Source organism: Lepisma saccharinum, chromosome 20, assembly GCF_977018435.1.
Source record: "Lepisma saccharinum chromosome 20, izLepSacc3.1, whole genome shotgun sequence".
NCBI classification, from domain to species: domain Eukaryota; kingdom Metazoa; phylum Arthropoda; class Insecta; order Zygentoma; family Lepismatidae; genus Lepisma; species Lepisma saccharinum.
Genome location: NC_139248.1, coordinates 60319759 through 60339106, shown reverse-complemented (window position 1 = coordinate 60339106; position 19348 = coordinate 60319759). Strand labels below are relative to the sequence as shown.

At 39.4% G+C, this 19348-nt stretch overlaps 1 protein-coding gene across 2 annotated transcripts in view; it reads left to right on the top strand.

Moving 5' to 3' along the window:
* Positions 1-19348, top strand: part of LOC146003289 (succinate dehydrogenase cytochrome b560 subunit, mitochondrial-like) — a 50917-nt gene that overhangs the window by 27936 nt on the left and 3633 nt on the right. For both annotated transcript variants that reach the window (XM_083141528.1, XM_083141529.1), the window contains exons 3-4: positions 14552-14748; positions 18285-18427. In XM_083141528.1, coding sequence (XP_082997654.1) covers positions 14552-14748; positions 18285-18427 — 340 coding nt within the window. The remainder of the gene's footprint in view (positions 1-14551; positions 14749-18284; positions 18428-19348) is intronic.

Genomic DNA, 19348 nt, shown 5'->3' with positions numbered 1-19348 from the left:
TCAGATCCCCACTTCAATTTGTCCTCATCTTGACATTAGAGGGGAGGTTTTGCCCCCTAAAACCGTTTTTTAGCCGAAACAAAAAAAAACACGTATTTCTTCCTTTGGGCCCCTCTATACACCTGCCAAGTTTCATGGAAAATCGGAGGGGGTCAGATCCACACTTCACTTTGTCCTCATCTTGACATTGGAGAGGGGTTTTGCCCCCTAAAACAGTTTTTTAGCCAAAACAAAAAAAAAAACATGTATTTCTTCCTTTGGGCCCCTCTATACACCTTCCAAGTTTCATGGAAATCGGAGGGGGACACAGGGGTCAGATCCCCACTTCAATTTGTCCTCATCTTGACATTAGAGGGGAGGTTTTGCCCCCTAAAACCGTTTTTTAGCCGAAACAAAAAAAAAAAACACGTATTTCTTCCTTTGAGCCCCTCTATACACCTGCCAAGTTTCATGGAAATCGGAGGGGGACACTTAGATAACCTCCCTTGTAAGTCGTCATCGAACAGGGCCTTCATTTCCTCCTCTCCTATCTTCTTCCCCACCTCTTCGTTAATTGCATCCATTGTAATTATGAAGTGCAGTGGGGAAAGAGCACTTCCATGTTTTAGTCCATTACTTATACTGAACCTTCTTCCCACTGGTGTCTTCACACAGCTCTGGTTGGCCTTGTATGTGTTCTGCACTCTGCACACTATCTCTACCTCGACTCCTTTCTCTCTTAGAGCCTTCCAAATCTTTGTTCTGACCATGTTATCGTATGCCTTTTCTATATCTAGGAATGCCATAATCAAAATCGTTTCCATACTCGTAGTGCCTTTCCTGCATTTGCCTAATGGTGAATATCAGGTGTACTGTTGATCTGCCTCTTCTAAATCCACACTGTTCCTCTCTAATGTTCAGCTCTGTTACTTCCCTTATTCTTTTCTCTAATATTTTCTCATACACCTTTGTTAAGTGGCACATTAGTGTTATTCTTCTGTAGTTTTGACATTCCATTCTGTCCCCTTTCTTGTCACTTCTCTCTCTTGCCACACTGTTTTCAACACTCTGTACAGCCACTGCACACCAATCACTCCTGCTCCTAGTATCATTTCCACTGGCATTTCATCTACTCCAAGTGCTCTACCTCTCTTCAGAGCTTCCTTCACTTCTTTCCATGTGAGATTTACTTTTTCCTTAATTTCTTCATGTTTATTTCATTTTTTCGCATTCAGCAATTTCTCGAAATGATTTCTCCATGTTCTCCTTATTTCTTCATCCTCTTCTACAATGTTTTCCTTAGCTTACAGCTGTCTCCTCTTTCTCTTCTCCTTTCTCTCACTAATCCATACAATACTTTCTTGCTCCCATCTACATCTTTTTCTAGCACTTTGGCCCATTCTTCCATCCACTTTCTTCTTTCCTCCTTTACTACTGTTCTTGTCTTTTTGTTCTTTTCCACGTGCTCTTTTCGTGTATTTTGTGATTTAACTTTAAACCATTTTCTAAATGCATCATTTTTGTTTTTCACTGCCTCTCTAGTTCTTTCATTCCACCATGGTGTTTCTTTCTTTTCTTGCTTGTCCTTCCACATACCTTTTCAGCTGCCTCTACTAATTCTGTTTTAAATCTTGTCCATTCTGTTTCTACTCCTTTGGGTTAATCTCTTGACACTTTTCTTTGCAATATTTCTTGATATTTCTCTTTTATCATCGTATCCTTCAATTTCCACACTCTTATCCTTCTCTCTTGTTCCTCCCTTCTATCTTTTATTTTCCATCTCCTCACATCTCCTGTGGTCACTGTCTCAGTTCTCACTGGGTATTACTTTAATGTTGTTCATTTTCTTCTTTACTTCCTTGTTTACCAATATATAATCTATTACAGACTTTTGTTCATGATTCCAGCCGTATCTTGTAATCTTACGGCTGTCATATTTCTTCTTAAACCAACTATTACCTACTAACAGTTTGTTTCTCTTAAAAAGGTCCATTACCCTCCTCATTCCTCTGTCCCCATCCATCTGCTCCAAGTACTTCCGTATACCCTTTCCTTTCTCTTCCCACTTGTGCATTACAATTTACCATTCCGTTCCTATGTGTTCTTTCAAGTCCTCTTCAAAATCTTCATTCTCCTCCCTTGTACATCCTGTTTGTGGGGCATACACTTGAATTATTTCTATTACTTTCCCTCTTACATTCATTTTTAGTTTTATAATTCTGTCATTTACCCTTTCTACTTCCTCACTTATTCTACTTCTGACTACAAATCCAACCCACTTCATCTGCCCTCTTCAGTTCCTGCCCAGTACAGTTTATAGTCTTTCCTCAATTTCATTTCTCCTCTTCCTTTCCATTTCGTTTCGCTCATTCCAAAGACGTCGATCCCTCTTCTCCCCATTAGATCCACAATTTCTTCAGTCCTTCCTGTCAGTGTTCCAGTATTCAATGTCCCTATTCGTAGCCCATGTCGTGTCCAATTTCCAGTCCGGCTTGCTTCTTTCATGACTTCCTCAACTCTTCCATGTCCACCTTTATTCTTGGTACATTTTTGGCTCCGTTTCTTGTTACTAGCACCTCACTCTTTTCTACACTGAATTTTATTCCTGCTCTTCTAATTTCCTCATTTCACCTATCAAGCTGTTTCTTCTCTACCCCTCACTAGAGAAATAAGTTCTTATTTACAATATTTATAAGATTACAGTGGCTACCCACACATATCAATTGCAAAGATGAAATATCTTTGATTTGTACAGCACTTGACGTGGAAAATGTTAGCTGGGGGGTGTTTGGTTGCTCCTTGGGGTTAGCTGGGGAGGTTTAACATGGTGACAGTGAAACAGCTGTAAGGATGCTTTATATTCTACATCCCCCTTAATTTGGGCACTGGTTTTGTAGTTTATTCGAGGTCCAATTTCGTGATGAACACAGTATTATTTACTATCATAAAAACCTAAATTTTTCGACAAATCATGTTAAAGCAGAATCATATGTTTTAAAAAATGTTTGTGTATTTTTACATATTCCAATCAGTTTTGAATATTTGTAGTGATTTTAAATAAAAATTAGTAATGTACTGATGAGAATTTTTTGTCCGATACTGATAAAGTACCAATATAAAATATACCGATACCAATAACCAATATTGTACCAATCTGATATAAAATTCCAAATGGTCCTCGAAGAACCTGAGTGGTTCATTGACTTCCTTAATAAATGTGTGTTTCTAGGTGATTGCAGTGCAAAAGAAGTTACATATTTAGACATTTACTTTTTTTAAAAAAAGTAGAGAATGGAGATTATCCATAAAAATTCTAACAAAATGGCAGAATTTTGCACTAGAATATAATGTGCGAGAAAAGTTATGGAAAATAACAAAAAAATCAAGTGAAGCCTCCTGAGTGTTTTGGAATGTGTGATCTAGTACAGATGCAGTAATCTTAAAGAGTATAAGTGACAGGACAAACAGAATGGAATGTTGATACTCCACGATTCAAATTTAGGATCATTGGAAGATAGGCACTTTGTTTCACAAAGGTTGTCTAGCACTCCACTGTTCTAGTTCTGTAAAAATGAGCAAAGAAATGTCATTTCTTCTACGTTTAACCCTTAACTTTTTTTTTTTTAAATGTGTCTGATGACAGACCTCCAACATTTTATACACCAGAAATGTGATGCATTATTTGATCTTGCCACAAGACATTTTTATGGCTTAACCTTTTATCAACAATGATTTCAAGCAGGAATGTGATGTTGTAACATATGTGAAAAAAATATTATACATACATATATTTTTCTAATTTCTCATGAAAATGTCATTATACTAGATTACACATATAAGATTATACGAATGGATAAATATTCCCTTAGGGAAACTAACAAGAATGGTCACTTAAGGAAAATCAAACTCATTTTCTAAATATGTCTTGAAAGGTACAGCACTGTGATATGACACCTGAAAGGTTGAAAGAATTGAAATTTTTGCCCTCTGGAAATAAAATATTTTGTGTTTTGGATGTGCTTTAAATATGGGGACATTAAATATTATGGTTGATAAAATGTTGGAATCATCTATTATACCATTAATTACTTTGGAGAAAGAGCATGTCACTTACTTGTTCTCGCAGTTCTAGTTTGCTGAGGTTGTTCTCTGAAAGTAGATTTTCGTATGGGTTGAATGTTGGATATTCTCCACAAACTTTGAATTTGCGCTATCTAAGAAACATTGAGCGAATGCATTCAAGTCTATGAATTAAGTATTTTTGGGTGGGGTTCCAGATTACTGATGGATTCTAGTTTTGACTGTATGTAGGAATAGTAAAGTACTTTTACTGGTTCTGTTTCCATGAAGTCATGACTTGCTCAGATTGTAAAACCTAAATATCTGAAGCATCTTTAGTGACAGTTATGATTATTAAATTTCAGCTTGGTGTCATCGGTCACTCCCAAGGTCTTTCATAACACTTTTATTTGTGATTTGTATATCTTCAATGTGGTATGGAAAAACATAAGGTGTATTGAATTTTGAGTAAGTGACTGTTCTACATTTTGTGGAGTTCAGATCTACCTTGTTTTTTTTACACAAGGAAATCATTCTGTTTACATCTTCCGGTAGTTTTGCCAGGATTCTCAGCTTCGAATCCCAGCCTGGGCATGGGTGTTCATTGTTGAGTGTCCCTTCATCATATCATCACTCATTCCCATATTTGCTATTAGCCAAAAGGGGCAGAAAAGTGAAGTAAGATGCAATCAAATCCTCATAGGTGGTTATTTCGTGGTAAAGCTGAAGATTGTCAATGAAAAGCAAATATAAGATGTAAGCGAGTTACTGAAGATATATGTGCGAAACTTACTTGTAAATGTTCTATTAATTTCGGTGGTAGAGGCCACAATCCACGTGGGAACTCGATGCTATACTGTTAGGTTGACTTCCGGTTCCTGTTGTTTCCTCGACTACCGCTAGGGGTGCTGGTGTAGTCATTTCGTCTGCTGTGCGTGATGAGTTTGAGTTGTTGTAATAGCGGGAGCCAAACACGATAAGCCTGACCGCTGTCGATTTTCAGGTCATGCGGAAAGTGCATAATTGCATGCGTCTCTTTGATTTTGGTGTCGATTAGGGTGTGCGATGTATGCCTAACAGATTTTTTTTTTTGGATCCTGTGTTTGTTGAACTTGAGGTGCCTTGCTAGTCCAGTAGTGGGTTGGGATTTTTTTGCGTCCGTTAAGTGCTGTTGCATACACTCGTTGACAGATCTGATGGATATGCCAATGTAATATGAGTTGCACTCACACTGGCCGTCATATACACCTGGGTTGTCTAGTGGGGAAAGGGATGATCTCTTGTGTTTGCTTAGGGCACTGGCTATTTTGTTGACTGGTTTGTGTGCGTGTTTGATGTCATATTGTTTCAGGGTCTTGGCTAGGCTGTTGGATGTAGTCTGGTGGTAAGGGAAGGCTATCCATTTAGCTTTATTTCTGCTGACTGGGTGGTGTAGGTTAGGTTGTCGTATTTGCATTTCAGCTTTGCTGCACCATGTAGCGAGTTGATGTACTGTGTATCCAGTTTGAAGTCCTATGTCTGTAACTATGGTGAAGCGGCGTTACACCATTAAAACACCTGGCGTAACTTTCCCAAGTCCTGGAGTGTGTTGATTTCGTGTTGGGTTAAAGAATGAAGTCTCTCATAGTTCATGAACACAACTATATATTATAATAACGGATATTATATACACAAAGACACAGGTTATACGACGACGAAGTACCACCACTTGTGGTCGCGTCGCGCTCGCTCACACACACACACGAAGACAAAGACACTCGAGTTCAGTCAGTCCTATTGCGTCATGCATATGACACGTACTTCACGTGGCAGACCTCCCTGCCATCTAGCGAGCAACTCTAACATCATTTTTAAATTTTAATTATATTACAGTACTGAACATCCTCCCCCACCTTGAAATATACATTTCAACATATTTTTAACCTTTAACACAATCATTATAAAATTGAAATTACAATGTAGACTAACATATATATACACTGCAAACATAACTTCTGATATTGAATATTTGACATTAACATATAGATTTTTCAAGTTTACTTCTCTACTTCAAATGGTAGCAATGATAATTTCACGATTGGTCTCTTACACAGTCCATTTACAGTCTTTACTGTTGCTGATCGCACTCTTCCATCTCGTCCGGCATGAACCTCTACCACTCTCCCCAGTTTCCATTCTTGTGGAGGGATGTTATCTTCTCGTACAATGACCATGTCGCCCTCTCCGAAGTCTCGATGTTTCGAGAACCATTTGGGACGCTGCTGAAGTCTGGACAGATATTCCTTTGACCACCTCTGCCAAAAATGTTGCGTAAGCTTCTGCATTAGCTGCAACCTTGATAGTCGATTAAGAGGAGTCTTGTTGAAGTCCCTTTCTGGTGCCGCCACTAAAGAATCTCCAATGAGGAAATGACCTGGAGTTAAGGCTTGCAAGTCATTTGGATCCTCTGACATTGGGGATATTGGTCGCGAGTTGAGGCACGCCTCAATCTGCGTGAGAACAGTGTACATTTCTTCGAATGTGAGAATTGTGTTTCCAACTACTCTCCTCAAATGGTGCTTTACAGACTTTACACCTGCTTCCCAAAGTCCACCCATATGAGGAGCTCCTGGTGGATTAAAATGCCACTCGATCCCACTGGAAGCAATGAAATGCGATGTGGTTTCATCTCGTTCTGCTCGTTTTGTCACTTCACGTAGCTCCTTCAGTTCCCTACTTGCTCCAACAAAGTTAGTACCACAGTCGCTATACATATCACTAGGTTTACCGCGACGTGAGATGAATCTCTTGAGGGCCGCTAGGAGAGCCGCTGTAGATGCATTGGACACCAGCTCTAAATGGATAGCCTTAGTGCTGAAACAAACAAACAAAGCTACGTACCCCTTGTACTTTCGAGCACTTCTTCCAACCATATACTTCAACTGAATTGGGCCAGCATAGTCTATACCACAGTGTAAAAACGGTCGACTAACAGTCACTCTTGGCGGTGGCAAATTACTCATTATCTGTTGTGATGTCACGGAAGCATATCTGTGGCAGATGACACACCTTCGCAGCACTTGACGAACCTTGTCTCGGCCATTTATTATCCAAAATGTTTGTCGCAGTGTTGACAGGACAAGCTGCGGACCTGCATGTAAGTTAATGATGTGCTCGTGTGTGATTAACAGCTCTGTTAATTTGTGTGATTTTGGTAGCACAATTGGATGTTTGACATTATGCGGAAGGTTACTATGCTCCAATCTTCCTCCTACTCTAATAACACCAATTTCATCAACAAACGGATTCAAGTATTGTAATTTGCTCTTTGAAGGTAAGACCGCTCCTTTCTTGAGGGCTTGAATTTCGCACGAAAATTCTTCTTGTTGGGCTACTTTTACTAATGCAACCAATGCTAACCACAGCTCTGATGCGCTCAATGGGCCACGAAGCTTCTCGTCCCTATGCTTGGCGTTGAATGCAAAGCGCCTACACCATGCTGCAACCCGCTGCAATTTACTCAGCGACGAGTAATTCTCAAATAATGTATTTTCTGCTGTCCTCACCATGGCTACAAATGACTGTCTCTGCTCTGATGTCACTTCATCAGTATCACATGTGTAAGACTGCTCCACTGGCAACACTGAATTTTTTAAGAATGGGGGGCCAGTCCACCATAAGGGATGATTAAGTAAAGCCGAAGTCGAGATTCCACGGCTCGCACAGTCTGCTGGATTTTCCTTGCTAGCAACGTATGCCCACTGTATTTCTCCTTCTTCCTGTATCTTCGCCACACGGTTTCCCACGAAAGTTTTCCATCTCCTAGGAGAAGCACTAATCCAAGACAAAACAATTTTCGAGTCAGAATACGCTGTCATGGTTTTCAAGTTGACAGACAATGCTTTCCGCACTAAAGAAAGGAGGCGAAGTAACAGCACAGCTGCACAGAGTTCCAACCTGGGAAGGGTTATAGTTTTAAGGGGGGCCACCTTTGTTTTGGATGCAATCATCTTCACTTGCACCTGCCCATTAGCACATATACATCTCACGTAGACCACTGCTGCATAAGCCGCTTCTGACGCGTCGCAGAATCCAACCAAATGAATCTCCACGGTGTCTCTAGGAATAATGCATCGCTCCACTCGGATATCTTTCAATTGTGGCATATCCTGGCAGTATGCAACCCACTCTGCAGCCAAATTGCTTGGAAGCTCGTTGTTCCAATCAAGATCCAACTTCCAAAGCGTTTGCATAAACAATTTTGCCTTCACGGTCACAGGAGAGACAAAACCTAAGGGATCAAACAGCTTCGATATCTCGGAAAGAACCAGTCTTTTAGTTATAATCGCTCGTTTCTTCGGATTCACCACATCAAAACACAAGTAATCCATAGAAGGGCTCCACTGTATGCCCAAAGTTTTCTTCGCGTCTTCTCCATTAAATTCGAACTGCAGATTTGTCTCCAACAAGTCACAGGGAATAATGTCCAGCACTCTCGGATCGTTTGACCACCACTTGCGAAGCTCAAAGCCGCCCTTGCTTAGTAACTGTGTCAATTGATGATACAACTCGATTGCTTCTTCAGTAGAATTGGCTCCTGTTAGAAAGTCATCCATGTACACATGACTAAGTAAGCTCTTTGTGGCGAGAGGATAATTCTCTCCTTCGTCATTCGCTAACTGTCGAAGCACTCTTGTGGCAAGAAAACTTGCAGGCTTAGTACCATAAGTAAGAGTATTTAAACGGAATTCCTTGATTGGTTGTTCAGGGGTCTCTCTCCACAAAAGCAACTGAAAATCTCTATCTTCATACGTGACCTCTACTTGTCTATACATCATCCGAACATCAGAAATTAAAGCAACTGGATGGCAACGGAATCGAATCAAAATAGGAAATAAGTCTGGTTGTTGCTTTTCACCATTCATAAGTACATCATTCAAGGAAAGTCCACTACTTGTCTTGCAAGACGCATGAAAAACTACTCTCAGTTTAGTCGAACTTCTGCTTTCATTTGTTACACAATGATGTGGAATGTAATAAGATGTGGGGGGTACCTTGGGGGCCTCATCCTCCGCCACTGGTGTCATGTGTTGCAAGGTGAGATATTCTCGCATAAATGCTTGGTACTGTTGTTGTTTTACTGGATCTTTCTGTAATCTATGCTCTTGTGATATCAACCACTTTCTTGCTCTCTCTTTAGAGTACCCCAATTCTTCCCAATTGCTCTGAAATGGCAAATTTACGACGTAACGTCCATCTGTTTTGCGACGATGTGTAGTTTCAAAATGCTCTTCACATAAGTGCTATTCTTCTGTTACGAACTCTCTCTGCGGCAATTCTTCAATCTCAAAGAATTTTCTTAATGACTGGTTTACATTATTTTCTTCAACTGACACATGAAGAGAGGTGAATGAATGTTTTGAAGTTTGTTGCTTTACTCCTCCGCAAATAACCCAACCTAAGCGAGTTTGAATGGCAATCGGTTCTCCTTCCTTGCCTTCTCGTTTTCCTCTCATTAGCAGCGACGCATATATATCACACCCGAAAAGGAGGTCAATGTTTCCCCTTGTATGAAATGTGGGATCAGCAAGGTCAAGTCCGCGTATGTGACTCCAGCTCCCGGTGTTTTGAATAGTCACATGTGGCAGTGGTGACGTAATCCTTTTCACCACCAACGCAGAGGTTGTGTAGGAATGTTTACCGTCTCGGGACTCAATCGTGATATCAACAGCTGAATGTGACTTCCCAACGTTAACAGAAGAAATGCCTGTTACTGACACAAACACGCTCTTTCTTTTCAGACCTAACATTTGAACTGCATTGGAACTAATAAACGAAACCTCACTACAACTATCCAATAATGCACGGAAGGGCTGACACTGGTTATCTTTATTCTTTATGTTTGCAATTGCTGTCGGAAGTAACACTTCAGTGCTCGATTTCCCGTGATCGGCCGCTAAATGTGACGTCACAATCTGATGCGAAGTTGCCAAACTTCCTTGGGGGGAGGGGGTCACTTCACGATGAAGGGATGTATGGTGTTTCTTATTGCAAGTACGGCACAAACTAGCGCTGCATTTACTCACCTTATGAAAAGAACTAAGGCAATTATAACACAAGCCACTACTTTTCACAAATGCCTCTCTCTCAGGCTCTGATAGGCTATTATATTGATTACACTTATACAGCGGGTGGGACTCCTGGTGACATTTAGAGCAACACACTGACACATGAAAAGAACTTGCATTTCTTTTGGCACTGGAATCACTAAAGGGTTGTTTCACTGAGTATCCTTGTTGTTTGGGGGGTCTAGAAGATGCTGACAACGCTCTCGCTCTCGTATCGAGGTAGGCTCGTAGCTGCTCAAACGTCGGAAGTTGATCGGCTGACACACTAAGCTCCCACTGCTGTCGTGACACACTGTCGAGCTTCTCCACAGTATGGAAAACCAAAATTGCATCCCAATGTTGAACTGGAACTTCTAGAACTCTGAGTACACGAACACACTCGGTTGTTACGTCCGCGAGTTTTCGCAAGGCAACAGCTGATTCTGTCTGAAGGCAAGGTTGCGACACGAGTCGCTTGATCGTGTCATTCACAAGAACGTGCCTTTGCTGATATCTATTGTTCAAAATTTCCCACGCTTCTATGTAATTTGTGTCTGTAATCGTAATAGATTGCAGCAACAATGCAGGTTCACCACGTATACTAGACTTCAAATATTGAAGTTTCTGTGCAGGGGACAAAGAGTTATTATTATGCACAGACGCAACGAACAAATCACGAAACGACAGCCACTGCTGTAAGTTTCCCGCGAACACAGGCAAGTCCAATTTAGGTAGTCTTACGTCACTACTGGCTTTAACCGACGATGCACTGGCAGCCATTGCCACGCCCTGCTGCTTTTGAGCACGATATAATGTCACCAACATCTGCTCTAATCGGTCTTGAATCGAGCTGATTTCTGCATCAAACTCCGCAAACTGCTCATCACTACACTCCGAAGACAGCTCACGTAAGAGCTTCTGAGTGTCCTCTGTTAATTGCACGGTTTTGTTGATGTACACGGTGACGCTCTCTTGTGAGAGGTCGTCTGACGCAATCTTGTTTTCAACGCGCGTAACTTCGCGTTTCAGAACACGTTTGCACGAAAGTATCTGCTCCATAGTTCACAACACTAACACTAGTCCAGACACAAAAGTCAGAACACACCCGGCATGGGAGATAATGCACAAAAAGCTGCTGGTTAAGTCAATTCACTACACGTGGCACGTACTGCGCATATCCGGGTTTGGAGGACCATGAAGCGGCGTTACACCATTAAAACACCTGGCGTAACTTTCCCAAGTCCTGGAGTGTGTTGATTTCGTGTTGGGTTAAAGAATGAAGTCTCTCATAGTTCATGAACACAACTATATATTATAATAACGGATATTATATACACAAAGACACAGGTTATACGACGACGAAGTACCACCACTTGTGGTCGCGTCGCGCTCGCTCACACACACACATGAAGACAAAGACACTCGAGTTCAGTCAGTCCTATTGCGTCATGCATATGACACGTACTTCACGTGGCAGACCTCCCTGCCATCTAGCGAGCAACTCTAACATCATTTTTAAATTTTAATTATATTACAGTACTGAACATATGGTAACTTCTTCTTTCAAATCTTCTTCACTTGAACAGTGCAAGAAAGCACACAAACCAGTGAACAAAATAGAGAGTGCCCTAAGCAAACACAAGAAATTATTCCTTTCCCCACTAGACAACCCAGGTGTATATGATGCCCAGTGTGAGTGCAACTCACATTAACTTGGTAGATCCATCAGATCTGTCAACGAGTGTATACAACAGCACTTACCGGACACAAAAAAAATCCCAACCCACTACCGGACTAGCAAGGCACCTCAAGTTCAACAAACACAGGATCCAAAAAAAAATCTGTTAGGCATACATTGCACACCCTAATCGACACCAAAATCAAAGAGACGCATGCAATTATGCACTTTTTTCATGAGCTGAGTATCGATAGCGGTCAGGCTCATCATGTTTGGCTCCCGCTATTACAACAATTCAAACTCATCACGTGCAGCAGACGAAATGGCTACACCAGCGACCCTAGCGGTAGTCGAGGAAACAACAGGAACCGGAAGTCAACCTAACAGAATAGCATCGAGTTCCCAAGTGGATGGTGGCCTCTTCAGTAACTCGCTTACGTCTTATATTTGCTTTTCGTTGACAATCTTAAGCTTTACCATGAAATAACCACCTATGAGGACCTGATTGTATCTTACTTCGCTTTTCTGCCTCTTTTGGCTAATAGCAAATATGGGAATGAGTGATGATATGATGAAGGGACACTCACAATGAACACCCATGCCCAGGCTGGGATTCGAGGCTGGGACCTCTGGCAAAGACCTATGAGGACTGCTTGAAACTACCGGAAGATGTAAACAGAATGATTTCTTTGTGTAAAAATAACAAGTTAGATCTGAACTCCACAAAATGTAGCACAGTCACTTACTCAAAATTCAAAACACCTTATGTTTTTCCATACCAAATTGAAAATATACAAATCACAGATAAAAGAGAAATTAAAAATCTTGGGAGCTATCGACGACGCCAAGCTGAAATTTGAAATTTAATAATCATAACGTCTTATATTATCAACCGTGCTGTTTATTCCCCTTAACATGAACAAGAAAAGCAAATGTTGTATGCAATTTGATAAGTCGTTGATAAGCAATATGAACAAAAGTGGTCCAAGATGGTACACTTGTGGAACACCAGAATATGGTGGTGTGAAGATAAGGGTAAGGGATGGCTATATGAAGATTAACAGGTACTACAAGTATCGGGCGTAAACTGGCTATAAGTAACAAACTGCACAATTTTTTTTATTTTTTTTTTATTTTGTGGTTGTCACACAGATCTTACATCACATTAATGATTAAAATATGCATATATCCATAAAAATAAAAGATTTAATCACTGCTTACAAAAAAAAAAAAGAAAAAAAAGGTAAAGTGTTCCCCTGTGCATAGCACCACGCCATGAAGGCGTATAGGGGGTGTGGGGGTAACGCCCCACACTTTCTTGATCCGGTCGTGAGTGGTTACACAAATTTTATTAATTCTATGTAACTTTTGCAAAAAAGAAAATGAAACCTTGCTTTATTCATCTATCAATTTTGGCCACTCACTGTCACCATCCACAGAAGAGTGTAGTGAATAACTGTGTTTTCTTATTTCGAGCTGGTTCACTAAAATATATGTATGTATATAAGTTTGATGCAATTATTATATATTTGTGTAAGAAGTGAATTTCAACCATGTTTATGCTAAGAAGTTAAATTTAATCAGCATGTCTTTGTATTCATTCCATGTTCATGAAATTTATTTGGTTTTATCTAAATTCTAGAAAATATATAGTGGATAAAAGGAAGAAGGGCTACATGGGCTAAATAATAGGTAAAATTTTCGTTGCTGCAACTCCAGGTGTAGAAGTGAAGTGAGAGCGTTATAGAAGTGACAGTGTGACCTAGTTTGACTACGATTGATTGATTTGTTTTATTTTACTTCACTTTTTGTGTCACTTTTGACTAATTTGCGAAGATGGGGATGAGTTATGACATGATGAAATTGTTTATTGGACACTCACAAACATCCATACCTAGACCGGGATTGGAACCCGGTACCCCTGGCATCATAGCACGATGTGCTAACCACTCTGCCATGGGAGCCGGCTAGGAATATCTTCATTTATGGACCTTGCAATCTTGCAGATTCAAATTCAAATTCTCTTTATTGAAGATCGAGATTCAGCTAGTGGCTGTTCTTCCACTTAACCCAGTTTATACAGTTAACTCTTGTACATAAACCAAATAATAAAAGAAAAATTGTTACAAAGAAAAATTAAAAAGTGAAGAGACACAAAAAGAATAGAAAAGAAAAAAAACGCACAGATTACACTATCACTTGCATCACATCTCTTACTTCACTTCTACCTTGAAGATGCGGCCACAAAAATTTGAACTTTTCCTGTGTCTGGTGAGTGTTTCCTAATATGTACAGAGTTGTGCAAAAGTTTGTTGATATTTTTTTTTTTTTTTTGTATTTTTGTATTTTATATTGAGTGGTCCCCACCATCTCCAGACATTATGCCCATGGATTTCTTTTTCTGGGTTGTGGTGAAAGAGAAGGATGCCAAAGAATGCCAAACCTACTTGGCATATGTCAACTGTGAACTGTCAACCTACTTTTGAACCACTCTGTATATGCACATTTTATAAATTAATGCTACATAACAATCTTAGTTCTATGAATAACAGTAATATGTATTGTTGTTAATGAATTTGAATAGTGCTTAATAGAACACTAGAAAAGTCAGTTGCATTGATAAGTAAATTCCTCCTTTTTAATGTATTAATTTACTACTGCATTTTTTATTCCCCAAAATGTGAATAAGAACTTAATTACCTGAAATGCTTATGAATTATATTTGTTATTATTTGCTTTGCTTGATTAGGATGAATCATGGTGCACAAAAGTCAACAGGTGGACGTTTGATAACAGATGAAGAATTTGTGGAAAAGAACACGAGGCTTAATAGACCCATGTCTCCACATCTTACAGTGTACAAGCCACAACTTACTTCAATGATGTCAATTAGTCATCGTTTCACAGGCATGGCCCTTGGAGGAATTATATCAGGTTTTGCTATTGGTGAGTGTAACCCATCGCATTGTTCCTGCTTTGAATGTGATTATTAATTTTCTTCAATAAATCTTCATGTTGTGTTATTGCACTATAAACATTGATGCATTCAGAATATTAAGAACTTTTATGCTTGTTTGCAAAAGTTCGAGGTAATAGTCTGTGAATTTTTAAATAAACCTGAGAAAAAAATGTACTCCACACCTTGCTAGAGGTAAAACTTTAGTATTATTAGTATTTTTTTTAGTATTATGGATTACTTATAATTAGGGACATGAAGTTTTCGTTTAACCTTTTGAGTAAAAGGCCATTTTCACATGTAACCCCCTTGGTCCCGAGCCGATTTTGAGCGAAATGTAGAGTTTCAATTAAATGAGTGTAGATCAGAGGCTAATTGCCCTAGAGATATGAGTGATTTACCATTGTACGTGGAAGGAACCAGAGATTCAGACTATATGAAAACAGTGTCAACATGCACATGGAAATGATCGCTGACATGTAAGGAACACAAAAATATTTGCATTATTATCATATGACCAATGTAACATGAGTTGTACCCCCAAAAGTAATGGTCGGCACGCCACTGATTCAAGCTTCAAAATGCAGCGGTACCTTGAAATGTCTTTAGTTCAGAGACTATTTGCCCTGGAGATATGAACGATAGATATACCGTTGTACGCAGAATGAATCACAGATTCAGACGATATATAATTTATGCACATTCGGCATACATATGGAGGGGGAAAGAGGGGAAATCCCCTGAAAAATCCTTTTTTAAAAAAAAAATGGCTGAGCTAATGTATATGCCACCTGCAGTCGAAACTAGTCGAAGTAAACACAAAGCATACCTAGTCATATCATAAATTCTGTTTTCAAAGTTCATAATCAGGGTGGCTACTCACTGGGAATTCCTTGAATTCTGGGAATTATGCGTGAATTACTGGCTCCGGGAATTGTGTGAATTCTACTTGAATTTTTCTCCGTAGACGTGGAAAATTACAACTTGTATTAATCCAATCCTATTCACATTTTATGCAAATAAAAATTATTTTCATAAAATTTTCTTGCTCGCAACTCCTGTTTTTCTTAGTCTTATCAAGTTTATAACCATAGCTAGTGGGGGGCTGGAGTCAGCCCCGGCCGCCGAACTATCTAAATAAAAAAAAAAAAAAGTTGTAAAATTGATTGATTGATTTGTGGTTTTAAGTCCATGTTATGCACAGAATGGGTAACCAGGCCTGGATCTACAGTTTAAAGTGGGATCCGAACTACTGTGCCATGAGCCTCCACTGGGTATCGAACCCGGGACCCCTTGATCATAAGGCAACGATGTTACCACTACACCATTGGGGAAGCACAAAAGTTGTAACAGACAGAATGCATTGACGTCCCGTGAAATTATTTGCACACTATTAAACCAATATTGATTGCAGGCTGCAAAAATTTAGATCTGAAAAATTTCTTGCTCGCTTTACTCGCATTATGTAATTGTTCTCTTGTAATATAATTAAGCCTTGTTTTTTCCATAATAAAACCAATACGTTGCTGACCAAGGCAGTTTATTAAGATAAAACACTTAACACGTAACGTTTCGACCCTGTATCAGGGTCTTCCTCAGACGAAGAACTAAACTAAAAAATTTTTTAGTTTAGTTCTTCGTCTGAGGAAGACCCTGATACAGGGTCGAAACGTTACGTGTTAAGTGTTTTATCTTAATAAACTGCCTTGGTCAGCAACGTATTGGTTTTAATTGTTCTCTGTAATGCATTGTATTGTCAATTTTCAGACAGAGAAATAAGACTTGTCTTAATTGATTTTGTTTTAAATGCACGAACAATTGTTTTGAGGAAAGGGAGCGTGCACATTTGAGACAATTTATGTAATATTTGCTGTTGGTTTATTGTGAGATGGATGAATTGGTTGTGTAATGTATTCAAATAATATATGTTGGATATAATATGTATTAAAGAAACTTTGAATACATACACAATTTAGTGTCCATGTCGCTCCATGTTGCGTATATGTGAAACATATATCGTGCATGAAAGTTATACATGTTAATGTAAATAAGAATTATATTTGGAATGCATTTATCAAGCATTTTCTATCTCAAAAATAGTTTGTGTGCATGTTTTCCATTATGAAATTGAACATGTTGAAAAAATAATTGAAATCGTTTGTTCGAACACAAATGCTTTAGCATCAACTTCTACCCCCTTTTTGCATAATTCGTGAGGATAATAACGTATTTGATACTACTAATATTACTACTACTATTATTAATAATATTAATGATAATGGTCCCGGCTTGGGCATGGATGTTTGTGTCCATTCATCAATTTCATCATATCACTCATCCCCATCGCAAATTAGCCAAACGTGGCACAAGGAGTGAAGTAAAATAAAACAAATCAATAATATTAATAATTATAAATAAAATATTATTAACACTATTATTATTATTATTATTAGAATGTTTATCCTGCCACTTTCTCCCTGCCCACCCGGACAAAAATTCGTGGTTGCGCCTCTGATTGTAAATAGAAACTCGCACCTTAAATTAAATATTTTAATTATATTACGTATACCGTTTAATTGAATTATAATTTTTGGTTGTTGAAAGCACATAGACCCTTTATATTATTAATCTATTTGTGTGTGGATGTTGAGAGGCGGCAATACGTAAGGTTGAAATAGAGAAAACATCTGCTTGAATTTGTGGAAAGTTCTGCCTGAATTTTTGGAAAGTTCGCCTTGAAAACCAGTAATTATACTTGAATTTTATCATGGTCCTAGAGTAGCCACCCTGAGAATGAACTACAAGCACATTGAGCAAGCTAGTGTATTAATATTTGGATGTTATAAAGGTACAGGTCTTGCCAACACAGAGCACCAATCACTGTTCAAAATGGCCATCTCTGGCCTTCACACTGGCTCTGAGGCTAGTCATCGATTGCAGCATTCACGGTCTTGAGGGGAAAGTCTGCCACTGCCTTCACAAGACTCGCAAGGTTTGGATGCCTCTTCATACAGACCATGCCCTTCAAAACAGACCACAACCTGTAGTCCAATGGGCTGAGGTCGGTGCTGCATCCTCTGAAGCCACACCTGTGTGATATTTGCCTTGTGGGCCGGTGCTGACTCCAGCTGGAAGCTCCACGCCTCATTGTTGAACATGGTGCGGGTCAACAATTTCACAAGTGGCTCCAACACTGTCGCTTGGTATACTTTTGCAAATGTTTTCACACCATGTTCACAGAAGTGGAGGTCAATTGTGCCATTGTACGGAACCCCCCACCAAACTATCACTGAGGCGGGATGATGGCCTCTGAGGATCGTTTTGACGATTGTAAGACACTTCAATCGTGAAAATTTTTTCGTCCGTGAAAAGGATCCTCCTGTGGCCACCATTTGCGTAATGCTGAAGGAGTCTTTTTGTTTTCTGCTCCCTCTGGACCTTAAGCTGTGGAGTGAGGAAGTGACCAGTACTTCGCCGATAAGCGTGGAGTCCTAGGTCACTTCGGATTTGTCTTTTCTTTTTCCAGGTGCATTGGTCCTTCCAGGAAGCTTCCCTCACTATCTTGATTGGTTTTCAAGTATTCAGTTTGGACCTGCCATAATTTACAGCTTGAAATTCTCCATGGCCTTCGTATTCAGTTACCACATGTGCAATGCTGCAAGGCATCTGGTAAGATGGATTTTCTTCTTTCCTACAAGTAGCTGTTACTTATACTTTTTATTAAACTTTTGTCAATACACTTTTTTTTTATCATGCAAGATCGAAAGTAGTAGTATTTTAATATTTCTTTGAATACAAAGTGCCATCAATGCATCATCTTTTGAGGAAAAAAATACTTAACAATTTAAGATGCACATAATGGTATTACTGGTATTTTATTAGTATAGTAAATATTTACATTGTTGTTACATTATTGTTTCATTTACCACTAACAATACTACCAAAAGAAAATTTGGTTAAGGGTGTTTTTTTTATCAATACCAGTATTTCGGTAAACCATCAAGGAAAAACTTGATTATTGAAATTAGCAAATGCTCCATTCTACAGGGTGAGGCAAAAGTCCGACACTACCCTTTTAATTTGAAAACGACTTGACGGAGGGCGATGAAATTTTGGATATTTGTAATTGGGGTTGGGGCACACCAGATGGGGCTAGTGTGTATCATGGCGGCCATCTAGAAAGCCGCCATCTTAGAATTACATAAAGATTTTCAAACTGGAAAGGGGTCATGTAGCATATCATTTTCATGTGTGCTTTCTCAGAAATAATAATATGCAGTGATTTTTGCCCTCATTTTATTTGGTGAGGATATTTTCACAGTTGAAGTTCACTTTGGCATCCTACAAGATGTGCTCTATGTGTTGCCCGTTCTGTGCTACACACAACGTAAGACGTTTCAGCCAGTCCTCATGGACACACAATAACACTGCAGGGTCGACAGTCACATGCTTGTTGGATCCGGTACTGGAGATGTCGGAGATCTGATTTTGTCTTGATAAACTATGGCTTTAAGATGATCCCAAAGGTAAAAGTCAAGGGGCGTAAGGTCTGGAGAACGGGGTGGCCACTCAGTGGGCCCTCTTTGACCA